At 42.8% G+C, this 26,583-nt stretch overlaps 1 protein-coding gene across 1 annotated transcript in view; it reads right to left on the bottom strand.

Moving 5' to 3' along the window:
* LOC126175447 (aminopeptidase N-like) overlaps window positions 1-26,583 on the bottom strand; it is a 184,268-nt gene that overhangs the window by 39,995 nt on the left and 117,690 nt on the right. Inside the window, exons 10-11 of the mRNA XM_049922250.1 lie at window positions 21,695-21,875; window positions 16,000-16,174 (exon numbers count right to left, since the gene is read on the bottom strand). Coding sequence (XP_049778207.1) covers window positions 16,000-16,174; window positions 21,695-21,875 — 356 coding nt within the window. The remainder of the gene's footprint in view (window positions 1-15,999; window positions 16,175-21,694; window positions 21,876-26,583) is intronic.

Raw genomic sequence — 26,583 nt, forward strand, 5'->3', positions numbered from 1 at the left:
GGCGCCATAGCATTTGATAATTAATATTGTGAAGCCTGTACAGTAACGAGAGATGTTCACCAATTGTGGATTAAAGTTAAGTATTCTACCAGTTACTCTTCTTTTGCTAGTCTTATTTCTCTGACCTGTTCCTGACCTCACGCCAGCCTGCGTGAGCTTAATCGCGTGCCTTTCAGCTTCCTCCAAACTCCGTGAATTGGCTCCTGCCAATTCACAACATACCCTTTACCCTGTGGCTCCTGCAAGATTCAATTTCCACCCCCACACTACTACACAAGTCAGACAGACGCTCCTAACGTTCTAAAGAGAAATGCCTGAAAAATTTTCAGCAATAAATATTTTCTGCAGTCGTCTGCTGTAAGGAAATGGCACAAAAATTCACAAAATTTGTTACGTAACTAGTGGGATACTTGGGTACTGGAGTAGTGCTAGTTAGTGTAAGAAAAACATGAAACTAACGAAACAAAAATTCTGAGAAATCACAATGGCACTTTTAGTTATGAATTGAACAAGTTATATCCTGGTTCTTTTCGGAATGTGAAGTTACCTCTCAAGGATAGGATTCTCTAATGAAATTTCTATACAAAGTTTAAGATGGTTGTTGACTTGGCAGAATGGCTGAGAGGCGCACCTACTCAACTTGAATAATTATCCTTTAGAATGTTGCTAGGTACGGTCGAGGCTGTCGCATGTGAAATGCGGTGAAGTGTACTGTTGTGGAGGAAATATGGGGCTCGCAATAGCTGTAGCGCACAATACCTTAAGCTGCGATGACTGCTGTCTGCGCCGTTCGCTGCTGACAAATAAGTTAACTCTCGTTCTATCTGGATTGACCTTCGCCAGTCAAACTCTCCCTACGCCTTGATGAAGTCAAGGACTCCTATTCGCCCCTAGTCTAACTATTGGCGTGGTACACCGGTCAGATAACCAGTCCACCGCGATGCCACTCGCAGGCGTTTAACTATAACTCTGTCCGTTCACACCGCACAATAAGTGTGTCGGCCAATACAGTGAACAACGCTTAATCGCAAGAACTCAATATAGAGAGTCGCACTTCGATTTGCTCTCGACAGAGGTGGTCTCCCAGTGAAGTACTGAGGAGAGACTTGTTCCTCGCTCCAAGAGCGACAACGGAACGGCGCCTCTCCACGCCAGACGTGAAGGGGTATATCTTTCGGTCTCTTCCATTACTCCTTCAGCTCAAGGTGTCAGAAATATCGTCTGACAATCAGCATTGCTCTTCTGAAACGGGAGACTGACGTTTCGTTTAAGGCGACCAATCCGGAAACCTGTAGTATCGGCGTTTGGTGTTTGCTGTCTCCCTGTGAAAATTTCTGAAACTGCATGTTATGTGTAAAGAATGCGTATGCTGGCCGCTCCCACACAATGTAGCGGAATTTGCTTTTAAGCCGAACACGGGGTCATTCCTCCTTTCCTTCGGGCGAACGCCGTCCGCTCCACGGGCGGCCACCGACCGACGTAGATGGGTTGGCATGGCCTCCTGGCATGCAGTTGCCTCTCTCGCACTAAAAGCTCCTGCGACCGTCGTGTCTGGAATGTGTGTCTGTACGCCAGCCTCGAGTATTTCAACCACGGTGCGGACTTGCGATTTATGGTTATTTGCATATTGTTTACATGAATTCATACAACATTGACTTTGTCTTATCGAGTTTGGGTTCGAATGAAGCGTCTTGATGTGCAGAATATGACTGTGAGGGCGGAATATGTAAGCAATGAAGGTCAGGACATCACGACTTCTTACACCAGAAAGAACCAATCAGACTAAAAATAGTGTAACACAGATACACTATGTGATCAAAAGTATCCAGACACCCACCAAAAGAGACGTTTTTCATATTAGGTGCATTGAGGTGCCACCTATTGCCAGGTACTCCATATCAAGGATCTCTGTAGACATTAGACATCGTGAGAGAACAGAAAGGGACGCTCCGCGAAACCCACTGACTTCGAACGTGGTCGGGTGACTGGGTTCAGCCGCGCGGGATTAGCCGAGCGGTCTTAGGCGCTGCAGTCATGGACTGTGCGGCTGGTCCCGGCGAAGGTTCGAGTCCTCCCTCGGGCATGCGTGTGTGTGTTTGTCCTTAGGATAATTTAGGTTAAGTAGTGTGTAAGATTAGGGACTGATGACCTTAACAGTAAAGTCCCATAAGATTTCACACACATTTGAACATTTTTGGCTGGGTTCACTTGTGTCATACGTCTGTAAGCGAGATTCCCACACTCGTAAACACCCATGTTTCCGATGTGATAATGGAAACGTGAAGGGACACGTACAGCACAAAAGCGTACATGTCGACCTCGTCTGTTGACTGACAGAGACCGCCGACCCTTGAAGAGTGTCATAATGTGTAAGACGCAGACATCTATCGAGACTATCACACAGGAATTCCATACTGTGCCAGTATCCATTGCAAGTACCATGACAGTAAGGTGGGAGGTGAGAAAACGTGGATTTCATTGTCGAGCGACTGCTCATAAGGCACACATCACGCTGGCAAATGCCAAAAGACCCCTCGCTTGGTGTAAGGAGCGTAAACATTGGACGATTGAACAGTGGAAAAACGTTCTGTGGAGTTACGAATCACGGTACACAATGTGGAAATCCCATGGCAGGGAGTGGGTATGGCGAATGCCCAGTGAACATCTGCCACTGTGTCTACGCCAACAGCAAAATTCTGAGGCGGTGGTGTTATGGTGCGGTCGTATTTTTCGTGGAGGGGCTTGCACGCATCGTTGTTTTGCGTGGCACTATCACAGCACAGGCCTACATTGATGTTTTGAAGCACCTTCTTCCTTCCCACTGTAGAAGACCAATTCGGGGATGGCGATTGCATCTTTCAACACGATCGAGCACCTGTTCGTAATGCACAACCTGTGGCGGAGTGATTACACGACAATAACATCCCTGTAATGGACTGGCCAGCACAGAATCCTGCCTGAATCTTATAGAACTCCTTTGGGATGTTTTGGAATGCCGACTTTGTGGCAGGCCTCACCGACCGACATCGATGCCTCTCCTCAGTGAAGAAGTCCGTGAAAAATGGGCTGCCATTCCCCAAAAGACCTTCCAGCAGCTGATTGAACGTATGCCTGGGAGAGTGGAAGCTGTCATCAAGACTAAGGTTGGGCCAACACCATATCGAATTCCAGCATTACCGATGGAGGGCGCCACTAACTTGTAAGTCATTTTCAGCCGGGTGTCCGGATACTTTTGATAACATAGCTTAAGTTGTCTTTCACCCCTGCTATTCCATCTATACGTCGAAAAAGCAATGCTGGAAATAAAAGAAAAGTTCAAGATTGGGATTAAAATTCAGACTGAAAGAATATCAATGATAAGATTCCCTAATGACACTGCTATACTCAGCGAAAGTGAAGAAGAATTGCAGGATCTCTCGAATGGAAGGAATAGTCGACTGAGTACAGAATATCGATTGAGAGTAAATCTATGAAAGAGATAAGTAATGAGAAGTAGCAGGAATGAGAAACCCGGGAAACTTCTAATCAGTATTGGTGATCGCGAAGTACTGAAGTTAAGGAATTCTCCAAACTAGGCACTAAAATAAGCCATGACGGATGGATCATTGAAAGTCGCAACAGCAACTTTACTTTTACTCATTATTATACTTCAACAAAACAGAGACTCAAGAAACAGAATTAATTACGAATATTTTCGAGATTACGACAGAGTAAATAAACATGAAACAATCGACAATCACACCAGCGATATATATTGAACCATCACAGGTTAGCCACAACACATACTTTATCTCACATCACTGAAATGTACCTGATGAACACGGACGTTGATAATAACACCATTTGACAGCAGTTTAACAGCGCCACAGTGGGTCACGCCCATGTAGAACACATTTCAAAAAAAATTTAAAAATAGTTGTAGTCTTCGGAATTGAATAAATTATATATCTATTAAAAGGTAATAGTCTGCAGATTCAGAAAACGCAAAAAAGTAAAAATTGAACTTTTCATGATTTTGAGCCTTTCCGGAGCCCCTTAAACCTAACTAACCTAAGGACATCACACACGTCCATGCCCGAGGCAGGATTCGAACCTGCGACCGTAGTGGTCGCGCGGTTCTACACCGAAGCGCCTAGAACCGCTCGACCACCCCGGCCGGCTGCTACTCTTAGATGAAGAGGTTGGCACAGAAGAGGAATTTGTGGTGGGCTACATCAAACCACTCAAAAGACTGAAGATGCCCTCTCCCCCCCCCCCCCCACCTCCAAAAGGAAGAAGACAATCAGTTAACACCGATATTCTTCACTATAAATAAACAAACACTACATCATCAGTCAGTCTACCACTTCGCCCTCTAACTCCAATGATAGCCGCATCATGTAGAATGGACGCACAGTACGAGTCTACGTCTACGTCAGTACCCCGCACGGTATGTAGCCGTGAGTACATCTGGTAACATCTGGTGCAGCTAACTGATCCCCTCTTCCACACCCCCCTCGCGAGTGGAGCGTAGGGTAGAATGATTGTTGGTAAACGTCTGTATTACTTCAATTTCCAGAGCTTTCATGTTGTGGTCGTTTCCCGAGATATACGTGGAAGGGTGTAATATGTTGCCAGACTCTATTGAAATTTCAGCGGTACAGTTTATAACACTCCCGTCTGCTACTGCCATACCATAACCTCGAAACTGAAGGCAATTTGTAAAACAGAATTATTTTGTTGGATTAATAATGGTATAAAGCAACAGAACAGTGTTACCCTCTGAGATGAATTTTGCTAGGTTGACCGTGTTGTTCCTAACGGAGGTGGCTTATCGGAAATGAAAGTCAGAATTACGTAAATATTTGAACAGTAACAAACTAAATTTTGCCTATCTGCACTGTTTAACTGATAAAGAAAACGGTCGCCAGCCTAACTGGGCAAGAGAATGATTAACATTCTCGTTCAAGAAAATAGTTATTAGTAACTTTAATGGATAAACACAACCTATACTTTGTCACACGCGAGTGCAGTGAACTCTGACACATACATATGTTTACGGTAAGATTGAAGCTAACAACTGGAGCAGCACAAACTATTTGCAAAAATATAAGAGATAGCGAAACACACTATTACTTTCAGGGCTTAAAGAAATTATGGTTTTACTAATTAGTGGTCTTTCCGTTACTTGTTACCGCGCATTAATACAATAGACAAACTGTGTATCTTGTTATACTATTAATATGCACTTCCAATACACAAGAGAGACAAACACTTAGCAATCATGAACATATAGTTTTCTACTATTGCAGTTTCCCACTTTTACTACAGCGAAACACAATGTTGACAAAATTGCAAGAAACTGACTCATCTTTTAGAATTTACTACAGACAACAATGTGATCATTTACTTTATAAGCCTCAGTCTTAGGAACTTTTAATTTTGAAGTTGGCAACAGCACTTTAATAAGCAGTTTTAATAGGAATATTTTCAGCAAACAACATTTACTTTAACACACTCTCTTGCCACATTAACTTTAACTTTCTTTTTACTACGTTGAAGAGGCATTAATGAGCAAAATACTGGGCTTTAATGTTCTTTTAGTAAGGACACTCGGATATCACTTTAGCTCAAACGGAGAGGAACCTGAGAGGTGTTATGACGAGGAGAAAAGTTTGGGTAGGTACAAAAATTCAGATATAAATTACCTTATATTTGAGCACACTAACACGTCCATTAAGCTGATCCTTCACTGTACATCACTGTAGTATTCCGATGTAATGATTGCGCAATGTGGTGGCAACTGCATGTAGGTAGGTGGAATTGCAGGTAGAATTGCTGGACTCTGTCATTTGTTGGTGGCGATGATTGATACCAATCCCAGAATATTTCCAGCTATTTATCCATTCTTCCGAGGCATTTGAAAGCGGCAGGAAAAGCCTCTCTCGGAACCAGCACAATATGCATCTGTTACATGGCAGTGCACGGACTCGTAGCTCGTCCCCGACTCGTAGCTCGTCTCCGACTCGTAGCTCGTCTCCGACTCGTAGCTTGTCCCCGACTGACTATCAGTTCCACCTTTTCTACCTAGGCCAACCACAATTTGCGCGCGCTACACAGTTCCGTTCCAGAGGGGAACCACTACACCTTTTACATACAAATTAACTAAGAACTCTAAGTGAGGATCAGCAGTTTACATAGCAGCAACCAAACACATTAAATAAAACAGAACATTTTCACATATTGACATTTCTACAAAGAATTATTCACACAGAAATTGCATTTATGTATAGTAAGTTTTGTTCCCTCGAAATGGGACAAAGAATTTAAATGACAGATTCACTAATTTGCATAGAAACAAACCACGACATCAAAGTTTTAACAAAGAAAGGAGTATACAATTTTATGTTATCAATTCAAACAAACACATTTACAGAAGAACAGCAATGTAACATTAAATGAAACAAAAGCAAAAATAAATCAGTACAGCATTAGAGCTATGGTGTTACAAGTTCTCCGTGCTGCACAACGGCTCTCTTGTGGCGCACGTCGCTTTGAGTTTGCTGAGCATCTCTGTAAAGGTCTCGCACGGACCAAACAGATCCCATGCTGGACAGCGCCGCCATTCCTTCCATCTTCTCTATCTCTTCTATCAATCCTACCTAGTAATGGTCCCAGACTGATTAACAACACCCAAAAACCGGTCGAACAAGCACCTTGTAAGCCCCTTCTTTAGTAGACAGATTACATTTTCTTAAGATTCTTCCAGTGAATCTCAGTCTCGCATTTGCATTTCGTACTAATTGTTTCAAGTGGTTATTTCACGTCAGGTCGCTCTGGATAGCTGCTCCTAGATATTTTATGGTAGTTTCTGTTTTCAGCAATTTCTCATCAGTAGCGTTGTTCACAGTAGTGGAATTCTTTTCCAATGTGTGCGCAACATGTTACATTTATTTTCGAACAGGGTCAACTGCCGGAATCTGCACCATTCATCAATCCTCTGAAGGCCCTTGTGCAAATGAAGTTGCAACATCTCTCTTAAAAACATCGACGTTGAGACCTTGATGTTCGCACGAAGAAGCATCGATATTTAATAAAAAAAATCGCTCTTAAAAGTCATAAGACGATATTTTTACGCAATTTTTATGTACACTCCTGGAAATTGAAATAAGAACACCGTGAATTCATTGTCCCAGGAAGGGGAAACTTTATTGACACATTCCTGGGGTCAGATACATCACATGATCACACTGTCAGAACCACAGGCACATAGACACAGGCAACAGAGCATGCACAATGTCGGCACTAGTACAGTGTATATCCACCTTTCGCAGCAATGCAGGCTGCTATTCTCCCATGCAGACGGTCGTAGAGATGCTGGATGTAGTCCTGTGGAACGGCTTGCCATGCCATTTCCACCTGGCGCCTCAGTTGGACCAGCGTTCGTGCTGGACGTGCAGACCGCGTGAGACGACGCTTCATCCAGTCCCAAACATGCTCAATGGGGGACAGATCCGGAGATCTTGCTGGCCAGGGTAGTTGACTTACACCTTCTAGAGCACGTTGGGTGGCACGGGATACATGCGGACGTGCATTGTCCTGTTGGAACAGCAAGTTCCCTTGCCGGTCTAGGAATGGTAGAACGATGGGTTCGATGACGGTTTGGATGTACCGTGCACTATTCAGTGTCCCCTCGACGATCACCAGTGGTGTACGGCCAGTGTAGGAGATCGCTCCCCACACCATGATGCCGGGTGTTGGCCCTGTGTGCCTCGGTCGTATGCAGTCCTGATTGTGGCGCTCACCTGCACGGCGCCGAACACGCATACGACCATCATTGGCACCAAGGCAGAAGCGACCCTCAATGCTGAAGACGACACGTCTCCATTCGTCCCTCCATTCACGCCTGTCGCGACACCACTGGAGGCGGGCTGCACGATGTTGGGGCGTGAGCGGAAGACGGCCTAACGGTGTGCGGGACCGTAGCCCAGCTTCATGGAGACAGTTGCGAATGGTCCTCGCCGATTCCCCAGGAGCAACAATGTCCCTAATTTGCTGGGAAGTGGCGGTGCGGTCCCCTACGGCACTGCGTAGGATCCTACGGTCTTGGTGTGCATCCGTGCGTCACTGCGGTCCGGTCCCAGGTCGACGGGCACGTGCACGTTCCGCCGACCACTGGCGACAACATCGATGTACTGTGGAGACCTCACGCCCCACGTGTTGAGCAATTCGGCGGTACGTCCACCCGGCCTCCCGCATGCCCACTATACGCCCTCGCTCAAAGTCCGTCAACTGCACATACGGTTCACGTCCACGCTGTCGCGGCATGCTACCAGTGTTAAAGGCTGCGATGGAGCTCCGTATGCCACGGCAAACTGGCTGACACTGACGGCGGCGGTGCACAAATGCTGCGCAGCTAGCGCCATTCGACGGCCAACACCGCGGTTCCTGGTGTGTCCGCTGTGCCGTGCGTGTGATCATTGCTTGTACAGCCCTCTCGCAGTGTCCGGAGCAAGTATGGTGGGTCTGACACACCGGTGTCAATGTGTTCTTTTTTCCATTTCCAGGAGTGTATTTTAGAAAATTAAGAAACAGCACGTCAACATGATTTTATTTGTGAGTAGCTTAATAAATGAATGTGAGTTGTGAGGTTAGAGGTATTTTAAAGCACAAAGGAACTGGAAATAGTCACCTGTTTCTTCACAAATGTTGACGTTAAGTTACCTGAGGCGCGATGCGATGATTAACTATCTTCATGTAAATCAGATTACGAAACTAAATAAAATGGATCTCGTGAAGAAAATTCGTTTTTTTTATATTTTTAACGATTAAACACTTTTGAAAGCGAATTTAGGGAAAGAAGGTTAGTTAATCTAAGAGGGTGGTTTGAAAAGCTCTTGGAATCAACACGAGAGGTCAGCACAAGCGCAACGAGTTGTTCACGTGATATTCATTGGACTGTTGCCTGTAAACAAGTGCCACGTCAGTGCTCTTGGAAGAGAGCTGTGGCAGTCAGGTGGCTCTGTTGTTCTCATGTAGTGATTTGCGAAGATGGAGAAAATCGTGATTCGAGCAGTGATTAAGTATTTCGTAAAGAAAGGTTTGAAAGCAAAGGACATGAATGCCGATTTCCAGAATACACTGGGGGACTTTGCTGCTTCATACTCAACAGTTGCGAAGTGGGCAAATGAGTTTAAATTTAGTCGGGAGAACTTAGATGATGATCTGCACAGTGGTCGGCCAAGATGTGTCACTACTCCAGAAATCATTGCAAATGTGCACAAAATGGTCATGGAGGATCGCCGATTGAAAGTGCGTGAAATTGCTCACGCTTGCCACATGTCATCTGACAGGGTATATCACATTTTAACTGAAGAATTAGACATGAAAAATTATCTGCAAGATGGTTGCCGCGACTCTTGACGCAGGATCAAAAACGAATGAGAATGGTCATATCGGATCAATGTTTGGCCCGTTTTAGGAGAAACGAGCAGTTTTTTTGCGCCGGTTTGTGACCACAGATGAAACTCGTGTACATTTCTATACCCCAGAGACAAAACAACAGTCAAAGCAGTCGAAACATGCTGATTCTTCGCCACCAAAGAAAGCAAAGACAATTCCTTCGGCGAGAAAGGTCATGGTATCAGTGTTCTGAGATGTGAAGGGGATTCTGTTTGTAGATTACCTTTCCACTGGGCAAAAAATTACTGGAAAATACTATGCTAACCTCCTGCACAATTTGCAACAAAAGATACGCTAGAAAAGATCAGATTTAGCGAGGAAGAAAGTCATCTTCCATCAAGACAATGCGCGCCCGCACACATGTGCCGTCGCCATGGCAAAATTACACGAATTAAGTTATGAACTGTTGACACACCCGCCTTATTTACCTGATATGGCTCCGTCAGACTTCCATCTCTTCCCAAAACTGAAAAATTTTCTTGGTGGACGAAGATTCACTTCAAACGAAGAATTGATGGCAGGAGTTAACTATTTTGCAGGCCTGGAGGAAACTCATTTCCGAGATGGGATAAAGCCGCTACAACATCGTTGGACCAAGTGCATTAATCTACAGGGAGACTACGTTGGAAAATAAACAAAATGTTTCAGTGATGCAAGTACTTTTTTCTACTCATTTCCGAGAACTTTTCAAACCATCCTCGTAGTTCCAAGCAGTCTCGTCTCCTTCTTATGTGAAGATTACCGCAATCTCCGAGAACAAGAGCTCGCTTGGCACAGATGAGGCAACCGTGTGAAGATACGCCTTTGAAATTTTTGCAAGTTTTGGAGAAGGTAACTTCAGGCCCTCCTTGACTTCAGTATGGTCCCTTTTTTTGGTGTAAGAGGAGACAACAGATGCATCTGAATCTCATTTTCACTAATGTTTCCACCAGATGTCGATCACTTAGCCGTCATGTTGGAACACCGGAAACGCATATCCTCCTATTTCTATCTATCGTACTATAAATTTTTTCCGTATTTTGTTACCTGAAGATATGACTTTTCTGTGGCTTTATATATTGTAATTGTTTTACTATTTGTATATATATATTTACGCATTGATGTCGATGTATTATTGGTTTGTTTTGTAAATATTATTTGTATTTTTACGCTGGGTCTTGCCTAGGGAAAACTATGCTATCGAACGAATACATCGATAGGTCGTGTGAAGAACCAAAGTGTTTAGGATCTTTGGTAGTGTGAACTCGGCCGCGTGGAGCGCGGGCTGAGGGGAGTCTGGCTGGAGTAGTGCAGTGGAGCACGTGTGTTGTGTGACGCTAGGCGCTCAGTCCAGAACTGCGCGAATGCTACGGTCGCAGGTTCGAATCCTGCCTCGAGCATGGATGTGTGTGATGTCCTTAGGTTAGTTAGGTTTAAGTAGTTCTAAGTTCTAGGGGACTGATGACCACAGATGTTAAGTCCCATAGTGCTCAGAGCCATTTGAACCATTTTTGTTGTGTGACGCTCCCGCGAGTTGCCGCACTTTCGGGGTTTGGCAGCATGTAATTGCGCTCGACTTGCGATGATAGTTTCTGACATGGTGTCGCGGACGGGAAGCATTAGCTGGCGCACATCAAGAGCCCGTTTCGCCTGGTGACCGTGTCGAGAAGAAGGCGCGCCAACATCCAGCTTCTGCAACAGCGACGGCCGACAATGAGTGACTGTCGCCACCTCCTCGATCGACGGCTTCAAACCTTCAATCAACCAACAAGAAAGACTGGAAGCGCGTAAAGTTTTAGAACTGTATAGCAGACCTCAGCTTTTCAAACTCTTCAAATCACAAAATTACAGCAACTTAGCATGAACATTTGTTGCTCATTGTCCCAATTGCATTACCAAGCAGGGCCCCTTCCTTTTCCGGAATGAACCCGAGTGTCGTTGAAATTCAAAAGCCAGCATTAAAGTAATATAATTCCATTTCACTGCTTTAATTTCAAAGTTCAGTTAATGTATTCAGAGCTGGCTACAGTATTTAGATTGCGCAAGCACAAATTAAGAGTGCGAGTTTTGTTACCATATTTTAGCTTACCTGTGACTGCAGCTCGGCTTGGTACGTACTAAATTTTACTATTGTTAATTGTTCAGAATCATTTAATTCAAGTTCAAAGTTAAATCTCTTATTTCTAAATTGCGTAGATTCAAGTAGCTTTTGAAATGATTGTTGAGGTAGCCCAAGACTAACCATATTTTACTGAATTTCGATGTGCTTCAGAAAGAAAGCTCACTATTAACTTCAGTCACTAAATTAACTTTCAATTTTCCGGTTTTATTAATTCTTTTGCTAAATTAAGTCAGAGTGTAGCGAAATTTATTACTTCTGACTAACTTTCAGTTTTCACACTACACGTTTCAACCTTCAGTTGCAACGCTTCTAGTGCTAATTATATGTGTAATAACCTTTCTTTTTCAGTTAGTATAGTAATTGTCCATAGGGCTGGCGACCGTAATTTCCCCCAAATCTCAAATATCTAATTACCGCTAGTTAATTGTTAACGTATCGGCCGCACATTTACTTTCTTTATTAACTTTACCCCTTTTCAAAATTAATTTCCACCAGTTTCATTAACATTTTTCCTTTCATTTAGATGTAACCCTTTCCTCCCTCTTTACCGACAGATTAACTTCGGTGACGATTGCTTTCCCAAATTTCCATTAGGTACACGTGGTTTAATTTTTCACTGTCATTAAGGTCGATAAGTAAGGGGTTACAATGTTTTTGTGTGCCAATCGCTTGTGGTACTTCCAGATTCAGATTCTGAATCTTCTTTCTTCGACTAATCGGTTTTGTCGTTCTTGATTGCAAGTGCAGTAATTCCCTTACATGTTCATTTAAGTAACTGATTACCTTTGATTTAGCGACAGCATCTTTGAAATGCATGAACTTGAATCTTGGGTCAAGAGATTTTTAAAACTTCCAATACAACAGAGTGATCTAAGTCGTCGAATCTTCTTGCCAGTTGTTTATTTATTTCTTTTTTTAATTTAATTTGTAGGTGTCGTACTTTCGACTGGGTATCGAACACACCTGGCCAACGGGATCACTTTGTTAACTGTAAAGTAACTGTCCCCTGACATTGCTTTTGTTAATTTTTCAAACGGTAGTAGCAATTCCGCCATTTCTTTGACACGGTATAACTCGCTACTAGAATCCGTTGAGGGAGCCTCACCTCTAGTTAAAAGTATCTCTCTGAGTACAAATTCTATCGTATGCGAAAGTCAGGTACCATTTTCTTCTATTTGGACTTCTTGCAGTCCCGTATCTAGCTATCTTTCCCATAACTCGTTACTTGCACTGATGCTCCCTTTAATATACTTGACAATATCTCGAATCTTCAGTTCAGTGTTTTACATCATGAATACATGTATTTACGACCAAGTAATCGTATGAACAAAGCACGGAATAATCTTTTTTTCGCCAAACGTGTCGCGATTGACCTCCATAACAGTGCGTTCATTATCCGTGAGGATAGCTGAAAGTGTTTCAACTGAATATTCCATTCGGAAAAACGATATGTCAGTTTTTAGGTGATGCTCATCTCAAAAACATGTAACGTTCCGTCGAAGAGTTGAATCTCGTGTATAAAGTGAATAGTAATGACCAGGCGTGGCTCGTAATTAAAGGCTCTGAGGCGGAGCCGCCCCAAAATATACGTTAAAGTAAATTTCGCAAGAACGTATTACGTAATTTAAATTATCAGGACGAATTTCGCATATTTCCCATTCCGATTAAAATAACGACGGTCAACGTTTTTGGAACTGTTCGTATCGATAGATGTTTTCCGAACGGTTAGTAGTGTTTAGGCTGCGCCTCGGAACGTCCGTAAGCTGCATGTAGTAGCGGTATGGGGGCGTGGCTTCTAAATAGTACTGCTCTTTATGGGCATCCCGAAGGCTCAGAGCTTGCAGCGTAAGGGTGTCATACCAACCACCACACGTTTTTCACGTTCCACTATCTATGTAATAAAGGAATGCAGAGTGGCCGAAACTTCGCTATCCAATCTCTGTCTCTGCATATCTCTACTACGCTTCGATGTGTCATTAATCGACATTTAGTATTATTGTTTTGATAATGTTTTACATAGTTGTTTTGTTTCTGCCATTGGCTATTTTATCCACATTTAGAATAAGTTTGCAAATATCCCGCCAGAGTGCACTACACTACAGTAACATACCAGTACTGCCATCTAGCGAGAGTTTCCTAAGTGGTTAGAGGACAAAGCGCGCGAAATTTGTCCCGTTACTTTACTTTCCTTGCTTGCTGATGCTGACTGCTTTTGTTGATACCGTGTGATATTAGCAAGTTTCTTTTTCGGAGTATATTTTGCAAGATTTTAGTGAGTTTTACTTGCTGGTGAATATCTGCGACATACCGCGAGTGTGAAACAAGCGGAATATGAATTCAGTGTGCAAATTAACAGGTAAAAACTTGGAATACGGCCATAGGATGAAAGTGAAAGAACTTGGTGCTTCCAGACCCGCATTAAAGATCTCTCCGAAACGCGTCTTTTCATATGATATGCTGCAAAGTGTCAGAAAATGTAATAATGACGTATAAAAACCCTAACCAAAGATTTTAACTCGAAGTTAGCTTCTAATGATATTTAATACCTGATTATAGAAGATACAGTACCTAACTTTATGGGTAGAGAGTGATCTCCCCACCCCCTCCCCCTGAATTCTTAGTAGTTTACGTCAGACTAATCTGTAGCGTAACCCGAGGTCTATGTTGGCTCCAATTGATAAATGCCGCAGCCTTCCCCCGTATAGAAACCACGAGCCGCGCCTGGTAATGACCATAAGTAATTCGTTTTGCATTGCTACAGAAGAATGTTGAAAATTAATTGGAGTGATGAGTTGAGGAATGAGATGTCCTCTGGAGAATCGGCGAGGAAAGGACTATACGGAAAACACAGACAAGGAGACGGGGCAGGATGGTAGGACATCTGTTAAGACACCACGGAATAACTTTCATGATGGAATACGTCCAGGGGAAGACTAAGATTGGAATACATCCAGCAAATAACTGAGGCCACGGGCTGCAGGTGCTACTCTGAAATGAAGAGGTCGGCACAGTAGAGGAATTCGTAGCGGGCCGCATCAAACCAGTCAGAAGATACATATTCTGTGGTACAGATATGGTAGCAACTGGCAATCACAAACGAAGGAGACAGATACTAACAACAAAAGCCATCCATAGTCGCAAGCCAGCATCCAGCATCCAGCATTACGCTTGAAATAGCTTTGCAACATGTAATTTTCTGTGCACCATCTGAAGATGAGCCTGAAAAGATTCGAAAACCGGTTCACGGAATGAATAAATCACTATTTCAAAAAGTGACTGGTGGCAGTTTTACGTATTTACTTTGAATGAAATGTCACGGATTGTTTGGGAAAAAAAGGTTAAGGGGCTCTGGAAAGGCTCAAAATCATGAAAAGTTCAATTTTTACTTTTTTGCGTTTTCTGAATCTGCAGACTATTACCTTTTAACAGATATATAATTTATTCAATTCCGAAGACTACAACTATTTTTAAATTGTTTTTTGAAATGTGTTCTACATGGGCGTGACCCACTGTGGCGCTGTTAAACTGCTGTCAAATGGTGTTATTATTAACGTCCGTGTTCATCAGGTACATTTTAGTGATTTGAGATAAAGTATGTGTTGTGGCTAACCTATTTTCAGAGACTTAGCAGCACCTCAACTGTTGAAAAAGTGTATTCACGGAAAAACTCAAAACCCCAATGAAAGTGTAAATAGTGTTATATGGTCGAGAATCCCCAAGACTGTATTTGTTGGAATAGAAACACATCACTTTGGTGTGTATGATGCTGTTGCGACTTTCAATGATGGCAACATTGTAAGATGCAAGGTATTTAGAAATATGGGAATGAAGATAGGTTCTAACATGGTACGAGCGATGCTCGCTTTAGACAAGGAACGCCTTCGGGCTGCAGACAGGGCTGTAAAGAGTCTAGAAATACAAGCAAGAGTAAACAGGAGGAGGAACAAGAGGAAGCTGGAGGAGGAGTTTGCAGAGGATGAAGATAATCCGTCCTATGGACCTGGAATGCACTAAAAAGTTAATCCAATCTTTGTCGCTCCTTTCCCAAACCTTTTATTTTCTCATACTAATTACATGTTTTCTAAGGATCTTCCAAACATATTTGTTTCAAACTTTCAGTAAATGTTACACAGTACCTTCTGCATAATTTAACACAGCCTTTTTCCAAAAAAACTGTATATTTTTGAATATACAAATAAAAAATTGCAAAAAAAATGTTGTGAATTTTCATTACAATTGAAAAAAAAATCATCTTTAATAACTCAACTAAAATTTTGTAAAATCCCTGTGTTAAGTTGTAGCCCATATTCCAATAAATAATCTGTAAAAAGTTCAACTTCCTACCTCAAATACTTTGTGAGGAAAGATGTAGTTTATAGGCGTTATTTTAACATTGCAAGTATAGGGCGTTCCGGAGCCCCTTAATTTAAGCTCCAGAATAGAAATCGGTCACTCACCAGCCACGTGCAGGTTGAGGAGTAGCCAGTCGTCTGGCTGAGCCACGGCCGGCACCTCCAGCTGAGAGTCCAGCAGCCAGAGCCGCGGGGGGGAGGCGGAGAAGTTCGCCTCAGAGCGGGACGTGTAGGTGATGGGCACTGGCCACACGGTGTCTGCGTCCGACAGGTACGGTGCCTGCAAATCCACACAGGTGAGGGCTACAGTGCGTCACCAAGGGGATCAGCTGAGTAGACCTCAGCGGGGAGTGGGAAGGGAAACGCCAGGTTCACATCGATAACACGTCTCCGTGACGTCACTATGACGTGGACGTGCGCGGTTTCGACCGTCGTGGTCATCTATCGACTTTCGTGGTCGTGTCGAGTATGAGCGTGACGGGCCTCGTTTGCAGTGGTCATCCGTCTTGTGTTTACGCAGAGGTATCACTGTGGTGAGCCTACAGTCTCACGATTTCGCTCGGGAGTTGGCACCATCATCGTGTCGATACATGACACCACCTAGGAAACGTTCGATCTGAAGTATTGTGACTGTCTGCTGTTTTCAATACCTTATTATTCCCAAGAACGAACATTCGGGAGGACGACGGTTCAATCCCGTCTGCGGCCATCCTGATTTAGGTTTTCCGTGATTTCCCTAAATCGCTTCAGGCAAATGCCGGGATGGATGCTTTGAAAGCGCACGGCCGATTTCCTTCCCCATCCTTCCCTACCCGAGCTTGAGCTCCGTCTCTAATGACCTCGTTGTCGACGGGACGTTAAACACTAAATCTCTTCCTCCTCCCAAGAATGAAAGTAATGTATGCATAACAGTTATGTTCTTTTCAGAAATGGTCTGTAAATACCCAATCAGTATGTGTGCGCCTCATTAACATTAAAAACTGAACCGATTTATTTGCTCCATACCAATGGATAAGCCACATCTTCCCTTACCTTATTCCATTTGACATGTTTATTGACTTCGTTTTTATTTATATGTTTATTCATTTTGAAGACTATATAGGTAAAGTACTTTTGTCTAGTTTCGCATACAAAATTATAAGTGCTTTGCACACCAGAATAATAAATCTAATATTACCATAACGCTTTTGAATGAAAGTAATGTATGCATAAAAGTTATGTTCTTTTCAGAAATGGTCTGTAAATACCCAATCAGTATGTGTGCGCCTCATTAACATTAAAAACTGAACCGATTTATTTGCTCCATACCAATGGATAAGCCACATCTTCCCTTACCTTATCCCATTTGACATGTTTATTGACTTCGTTTTTATTTATATGTTTATTCATTTGAAGACTATATAGGTAAAGTACTTTTGTCTAGTTTCGCATACAAAATTATAAGTGCTTTGCACACCAGAATAATAAATCTAATATTACCATAACGCTTTTGAATGAAAGTAATGTATGCATAAAAGTTATGTTCTTTTCAGAAATGGTCTGTAAATACCCAATCAGTATGTGTGCGCCTCATTAACAACAAGGATTGTAAATATGGAGTATCGTTTTGACTGTTGTAACCACTCTTGCTCACGAATTAAAGCAGCATTTCATATCTTCGATTAGTACAGTTTTGAAAATTATTGTTGTCTTTTCTTTCTTTGAAAGTGAGAACCAGCCAACTCCATACTCGTTTTTTACATACGGTTGTAGAGCCGGCCAACATATTACTTCCCCCTACATATGTCTCTCGTAATGACCATGAGTAGAAAATTTGAGAAATTAGAGCCAATACAGTGGCTTACTGACAATCGTTCTTCCCTCGCGCTATTCGCGAGTGGAACAGGATTGAAGGGCTCAGTTAGTGGTACAAAAGGTACCCTCCGCCACACACCATTACGTGGCTTGCGGAGCATGATGTAGATTCAATTATGTAATATCAAAAGTAATTAAAATACATAATTATGTAATACGAAAAGTACTTAACAATAAGTTTCCCTAATGGAAAAAGTGTGGTGGTTGTGGGAAGTATATTCTAATTTGTGCGAAAAATTACAATTCACCGCGAAAGAAAACGAACTTGTGAAAGTAACTGAAACAATGAGAAAAAGCAGCTGTAGGTACAGAATGTATTACATTTTATTTATTTTATTTATTTATTTATTGTTCCGTGGGACCAAATTAAGGAGAAGTCTCCATTGTCATGGAACGAGTCAATACATGAAATTATAACACGATATTAGAAACAGATAAAATGAAATATAAAAAAAAAAAAACATTCAGGTGACAAGTCGTAAGTTTAAATGAAGACAATCAACAATGTAACACTGGAATTTGCTTAATTTTTTAGCTCTTCCAGGAGCTCCTCGACAGAATAGAAGGAGTGGGCCATGAGGAAACTCTTCAGTTTAGACTTAAAAGAGTTTGGGCTACTGCTAAGATTTTTGAGTTCTTGTGGTAGCTTATTGAAAATGGATGCAGCAGAATACTGCACTCCTTTCTGCACAAGAGTCAAGGAAGTGCATTCTACATGCAGATTTGATTTCTGCCTAGTATTAACTGAGTGAAAGCTGCTAACTCTTGGGAATAGGCTAATATTGCTAACAACAAACGACATTAAAGAAAATATACACTGTGAGGGCAATGTCAGAATTCCCAGATTTTTGAATAGGGGTCGACAAGAGGTTCTCGAACTTACACCACATATATCTCGAACAGCCCGTTTTTGAGCCAAAAATACCCTTTTTGAATCAGAAGAATTACCCCAAAAAATAATACCATACGACATAAACGTATGAAAATATGCGAAGTAGACTACTTTTCGTGTTGAAGTGTTACTTATTTCAGATACTGTTCTAATGGTAAATAAAGCAGCATTTAGCTTCTGAGCAAGATCCTGGACATGGGCTTTCCACAACAGCTTACTATCTATCCGAACGCCTAGGAATTTGAACTGTTCCGTCTCGCTTATAATATGCCCATTCTGTCTGATCAAAATATCGGTTCTTGTTGAATTGTGAGTTAGAAACTGTAAAAACTGAGTCTTACTGTGATTTAGCATCAAATTATTTTCCACAAGCCACGAACTTATTTCATGAACTACATTATTTGTTACTGTTTCAATATTACACACAAGATCCTTCACTATCAAGCTGGTGTCACCAGCAAACAGAAATATTTTTGAATCACCTGTAATACTAGAAGGCATATCATTTATATAAATAAGAAACAGCAGTGGCCCCAGCACCGACCCTTGGGGAACGCCCCACTTAACAGTGCCCCATTGGGACTGAACATCACTACCACTCTCAATATTGCGGAGAATTACCCTCTGCTTTCTGTTCTTGAAGTAAGAGGCGAACCAATTGTAAGCACTTACTCCATAATGGTCCAACTTCAACAGTAATATTTTGTGGTCAACACAGTCAAAAGCCTTCGTTAAATCAAAGAAAACACCTAGCGTTCGCAACCTTTTATTTAATCCGTCCAAAACCTCACAGAGAAAAGAGAATATAGCATTTTCAGTTGTTAAACCATTTCCAAAACCAAACTGAACTTATGTGAATTTAAATGCTCCAGTAACCTTGTATATACAACCTTCTCGATAACTTTAGCAAACACCGATGGCATAGAAATAGGTCTAAAATCATCTGCATATGTATGTTCTTTAATAAAATATTCTTGGGTTTCGAGCCGCACCAAGTGGTTAACTGCTGACGAGCTATCGGTAGAGATCTCCTCCGTCATTGTCAAGTGGTTGACTGTCCTCCGAATGCCGTTGCCGTGCTTATACAGCTGCGCCGCCTTCAGTGATGCCACTGGTGCCTACTCCAGCACCATATATGACCATGTTTTGGTTCCGGGACTCTGCCGAAAGCTCTAGGGCAGTTAACCTATTGACGCGGCTTGAAACCCGAGAACATTTTAGTAACCGATATCGCCACGAAAGAATGCATTCGTACATAACATACGTTCTCGTTTGAAACAGAAGTATCCTAAAATAGCTAGCTTGCAAATCTTCTTTTGTACTTTATAGACGGTTGAGACTATGCTGTGTTTTAATTCTTTTTATGTATCAGTCTTTTCTATGCTTTTCATTTTGAGTTGTACTTTTTTTGTTTTACTCGATGAACAACTTGTATCGAACATTTACTGGTATTTGGGTGATTTATGCTTAATTTGTAAATTATTGACAATTACAAGTCACTCCTGGGATAGAGCGCTCTTATATGGACATAACGTAAAATACTGCAGAACATACTGTACTCAGCTTAATAAAGTCCGATGATGTTTTAAGAAAGCAAATGCGGAAAAAAAGTTGGAGGTGCCAGCTACATTCTTTTCCACATTCCGACATTATAAGCACTACACTACTGTAGAGCCTTGCAGCTTACGCCTCGAAACTTCAACTGCCGTTACGCTTTTAGCGACACGTTTTGGAGTGCTCCTCAATACTTGAAGCAGCCTGTGTTCAGGGGACATACCTAGTAGTATAAAAGCTTTCAAACATGTTTGCCCCCACTTCGAATAGGACTTTCTCCGTCAAAGTAGAAACTGCCACCTCCACCAAAAGGCGTATTTGTGCCGGGGTGCCACAGGGATCGGTCCTGGGGCCCGTATTGTACAGTTTGTACACTGCGGACACTCCAACGGCCCCCCTGGTGCACACCGCGCAGTACGCGGACGACACAGCCTTCTACACAAGAAATGCGAACAAGGACCTGGTCATTCGTAGGCTACAAAGGGTTTTAGACGACACAGAAACCTGGGCCCGTCGCTGGCGCATCACCATCAATTCTGAAAAGACGCAGGCAATGCTGATTACCCGAAGGCTCGGAAGGCGCGAACCTCCTCAACGTCCCCCCCTCCACCTCCACCTAAATGGAACCCAACTCCCCTGGCGCAGAACCGCCAAGTACCTTGGCGTAACCTTGGACTCTCGTCTTACGTGGAAACCCCACATAGACGAGGTCCACAGGAAGGTCTGCGCCAGAATGTCCATCCTATACCCTATCCTGAACACAACCAGCTCCCTTCCCTGCCCAGTAGCAGTAAATGTATACCAGGCCCTGATCCGGCCGGTAATGGAGTATGCGTGCCCTGTCTGGGGATACGCGGCAAAGCAGCACCTGGACAAACTCCAGAGGCTGCAGAACCGCGCCCTCAGAAGGGCACTGCATCTACCTCTTGGATTCCCCACAGACGACCTGCACGCCGCAGGAAATCCCACACCTGAGGGAACGTTTCCAGGATCTGGCAAGGGCCTTCTATGAGGGTTCTTCCAGATCCGGAAACGCACTCATCCACTCCCTAGGTCGGTATGACATGTCCCGCGATAAGCACAAGCGCCCTATGACGATCTTCGACGATTAAGTCGAAGAGAAAATCCCAGCACCCAATCCCTAATCCAGTTCCTTCCCATAAAACACCAATCATCTCGCCTACCCCAGGCAAGCACCAGACACATTCACAACAATTCATCACATATCACAGACACCAAAAATATATAGAAAAAACACACACACACGTACACAGTGGAGTAAAAGCCAAAAGGCTACAAACTCCCACTCACACTTCCCCAAAGAGGGGAATGTATTAGATGAGAGCAGCAGCAGCCCCCACTTCTTAGAACACGATATTACCACGGAAGTCGATAGACGTCCCCGACAGTCGAGAATGAATATGCAGAAGTAGTGACGTTACGTAGAAGTGTTATCGAGGTGTGAATCCAGTGTCTCCCGAGGTGGGAAAGTCGAAGCACCTGTGATATGACAGCTGAACCGTCGGTGTAGTTCCTGGAGATTGAGATGAAAGGGAAGCCACCCTGTCGCACCCAGGGCAGCATGACCTCTTCTAGGTAGGTTCCCTCGGGCAGGTAAGAATCAGGCGTCACGTAATCCAGTGTCCTGAGCAGGAGGTCGTCGGTCGCAGCGCTGAACATGCTATGGACAGATCACATTACATTACAGCAGATTCACTACTACTCGTGAGGTGACAGCAGAGCTAGTTACATTTCCACGGTATTCTATATGAATTAAACACGTGTTAAAAAGCTAAACATAACATGTGTGACGCTTGAACGATAAGCATTATTTCCATGCACTGACCTCAACAGATAGCAGCGCTGACCTGTGTCAAGTGCTAACACGTTGTGTGAACGTGTGCCTTTCGTCACGGCATCTTAGGTCAGCATATTCTTTTTAACGATTTTTCTGACGTTTTGCTGGTATCAGTGTCTGGCATTGTCAAGGATTCACCCTTCATTTTGCAAAAACAGACATAATGTCTTATGGGATAACAGCAATCAGTGATTTTATAACTTTACTTAAAATCCGTCTTGATTGCAAATTTTTTTTGTTATTCATATGACCGGTTTCGGTTCATTCATAACCATCTTCAGATCTGTAAAAATAATTATACTAATTTACTATTTCACGGAAGCAAATCTTTTTCATCCTATCTAATCAACATCAAATGTACCAGAACGTACCTGATATTTCAGTTACTGGAGTAACCCGTCCAAATCCAGCAACTTTCACATGCTACGTCACATAAAATTGGTTGGCAGAATGCAAGTCATTTATATTAATTAAAACACTATTACCGACAGGTGGCGTCTGGTACATTTGTTACATTCCATTTGCACATACTGTATTCAGTAGATCTTTTTATATTAAAAATATTTAATTAAAATATGTAGATGTCAAAATTAAAATCTGTACTACTGAATACAGTATGTGCAAATGGAATGTAACAAATGTACCAGACGCCACCTGTCGGTAATAATGTTTTAATTAATATAAATGACGTGCACTCTGCCAACCAATTTTATGTGACGTAGCATGTGAAAGTTGCTGGATTTGGACGGGTTTCTCCTGTAACTGAAATATCAGGTACGTTCTGGTACATTTGATGTTGATTAGATAGGATGAAAAAGATTTGCTTCCGTGAAATAGTAAATTAGTATAATTATTTTTACAGATCTGAAGATGGTTATGAATGAACCGAAACCGATCATATGAATAATAAAAAAAAAAATTTGCAATCAAGACGGATTTTAAGTAAAGTTATCACCCTTCATTGCTGGTGACGGACATTGGCCGAAGATCACGAGACGAACAACAGGCAATACATCAGTAAGTTGCCACGAAAGCGTCATCAGCGTAGATTAGTATTTCGAGGACGGGTTACGACAGGTGGTTTCAGTGTGACCTTACAGCGTTTCGAAAGGTTAACTTTAATTATAATCACCCTGTATGTATTTCACATGCCGCGCCAGCTTGCATTAAATTACAAATACTAACATTACGACGTCTGGCAACTCGAGACACTGCCATCACTGCAATACACGTGTCGCATTTCGAAGAGTAATATTTCGAAATTTTTGCGTTGAATAATTAGATGCTATCTACAGCACACTAAAGAACATCGGAAAGAGTTTTATCTCAACAGCTCTGTTTTTTTATAATTTCTAGTTACTCAAGATTCTCACTGGTCACAAGTGCTGCGAAGTACACGTTTCGTTTGTCGATAATACTTAATTCTGTAACCAAATCTTGTACTACTGCACAGACAATCATTACTTAGTGATTGCGCCAAGGTTTTTGTTTACACTTCATCATAAAATTTATACTCTATGATTGAAGCAAAAAATTATTTTCATTGTACGTCAGTGGATATGATACGAGCAGCAGGAGAAGTAGGAACCCAGTGGCTATACAGAGTGCTGAGGGTGGTGTGGAAGGAGAACAAAATTCCTGAGGATTGGAAGAAAGGAATTATAGTCCCGATCTTCAAGAAAGGGGATAAAAGGAGATGTGAGAACTACAGAGGAATCACCCTGCTATGCCACTGTGGAAAAATCTATGAAAAGATCCTGGAGAAGAGAATAAGAAGCAGTATTGAAAGTAGACTGCAAGAGGAGCAGTACGGTTTCAGACCGGGAAGATCAACAACGGACCTCATATTTGCGGTAAGGCAACTGCAGGAGAGGCACTATGAGTACGGGAAGGACTTAATCATGGCCTTTTTGGGTATTGAGAAGGCGTATGACAGTATCTGTAGGGACAAGCTCTGGGATGTGCTGAACGCAAAAGGGATAGATGAAGAGATAACACGAAAAGTCAGAAAAATGTATGAGGGAAGTGAGAGTTGTGTGAAAGTGGGGAGGGAACGTACTGCATGGTTCAAGCTGGGAAATGGGCTGCGACAGGGAAGTGCACTTTCGCCTTTATTGTTTATTATTGTTATGGATGAAATCCTACAGCAAGTATCAGATGCAATTGGAGATCATAAAATGTAAGCAGTGCTTTTTGCCGATGACCTGATGTTATGGGTAAATTGCGAGAAGGAGGTGCAAGAGCAGTTAGATGCATGGGAGGCAATGGCAGCACAATATGGAATGCATTTCTCTGCAAAGAAAAGTGAAATAATCGTCACAACAAGGAAGAAGAACAGGCCAAATGTGGATATAACTACAAGTGGTAGAGAACTTCAAGTACCTGGGAAGCGTGATTGAAAGTAAGGGGGGGGGGGGGGGGGGACGCAATGGAAATAAATGAAAGGTGTAGAAAAGCAGGGCAGTTCTACAAATGCATTAGGGGGCTTATTTGGAGCAAGGAGGTGCCACAGAAATCCAAGGGAATTATATACCGAACCTACTTTGTCCCCATATTGGCATACGGAAGTGAGACATGGGTAATGCACAAAAGCGACAAAAGTAGAATACAGGCTAGTGAAATGAAGTTCCAGAGGAGCAGGTTGGGTGTAACAAGACGAGACAGATTGCGAAATGTGTATGTGAGGGAAAGACTAAAGGAGGAACCAGTACAGGACAGGATAGAAAAATCAAGACTGCAGTGGTATGGACACATGAAGAGAATGGATGAGGGAAGAATTCCAAAGAGGATGTTTGATCTGCAACTGGAGGGGAAGAGGCCCAGAGGAAGACCAAGGGATAGATGGGTGAAGCGAGTGAAGGAACGTGTGATGAGAAGAGGAGAGAACTGGACGAAGGTGGAAGAGGGGGAATGGTGGAAAAACAGAACACGATGGAGAGGCTTGTGTTCCCGACAGACCCAGCCAGTGGCTGGAAACTGTCCAAGATGATGATGATGATGATGTACGTCAGCAAGTCATTCTAAACGATGCTCTGTTACTCTATTACAAAACTGATTACAGGGAATGCTGAGTGCTGAGGTGCGTGTCGGGTGGTTTTAGAATGTTTTTCCACTTGACGAAGTATTTATTTAGTTAGTTGAAAACTAAGACCATTATTTTGTCATGGCGCTAACTGTTGACGTACGCAAGCAAATGATTTAAGACGTGTACTGTCCAACGAACAAGAGAAAAGTGAATGCATATGAACCTAGCGGCAGTTACTGAAACTCGTAGGCGATGGTGGGGGAAGCAACATCATGCAAGAAAAACGTCTTTTAAAATTTCGTAACTTACGCATAAGCTGCAGTGTGTGCAGTGTAGTGTTTCCACAGGTAAGATAACGTACGTGAGTGGTGGTGAGGGCATGCACATGTAAGTAATTCGTGTCTGTGCAAAGGTAGGTCAAAATTATTGTGGACCACCTGCATCTGTTCACTCCTGATGTCTTCTCCGAAGGCGATGCCGTCATCCAGAAGGAGAACTGTCCTTGTGACAAGGCGAGAATCGTGTTGTAAACGTTTGATGAGAGTGTTGGCGAACTTAGGTAGATGCCTCGGCCTCCTTATTGGTCTGCTCTGAACTGAAGGAACACACCTGCGACGCTATCGTTCACCAGCTTGGCGCCCACAGACCAGAGGTCCGAATTTTACGAGAATTACGTGACTTGTGAATACGACCTCTTGGTTCAAATGGGTCTGAGCGCTATGGGACTTAACATCTTAGGTCATCAGTCCCCTACAACTTAGAACTACTTAAACCTAACTAACCTAAGGACATCAGACACATCCATGCCTGAGGCAGGATTCGAACCTGCGACTATAACAGCTGCGCGGTTCCAAACTGAAGTGCATAGAACCGCTCGGCCACAGCGGCCGGCAACACGATCTCTTGCTCATCAGGTGTGCCGTGGGTATGCATATTAGACTGATGCTGGATCTATCACCCCAGTTCATACAAAATGATAGATTACCCCTTGAGGCATGCATGACACATAGAAATAAACTGCCACGCGCGTCGAAAAACGTTATTTCATAAGTTTCTGAACTCGCCAGGTACATCGTCTACTGCTTGTGGTTGGAGGACCTGGGCATTTCAGTTGGATAATTTACTTTAATGGTTGCTCTCTTTGATCTCGTAAATTAATGTTTATTCAAACAATGTGTAAAATTACTCAAAACACATAAACACTGAGCGAGGTGGCGCAGTGGTTAGCACACCGGACTCGCATTCGGGAGGACGACGGTTCAATCCCACGTCCGGTCATCCTGATTAGGTTTTCCGTGATTTCCCTAAATCTCTTCAGGCAAGTGCCGGGATGGTCCCTTTGAAAAGGACACGCCCGACTTCCTTACCTATCCTTCCCTAATCCGATAAAACCGATGTCCTCGCAGTTTGGTCTCCTCCCGCAAAACAATCCAACCCAACATAAACACCGAGGTTATGAAACAATCTGAGAGCGAATTTACACAACTAAAATAGAACAATGGTAAG

This window comes from Schistocerca cancellata, chromosome 3, assembly GCF_023864275.1.
Source record: "Schistocerca cancellata isolate TAMUIC-IGC-003103 chromosome 3, iqSchCanc2.1, whole genome shotgun sequence".
Lineage (NCBI taxonomy): Eukaryota > Metazoa > Arthropoda > Insecta > Orthoptera > Acrididae > Schistocerca > Schistocerca cancellata.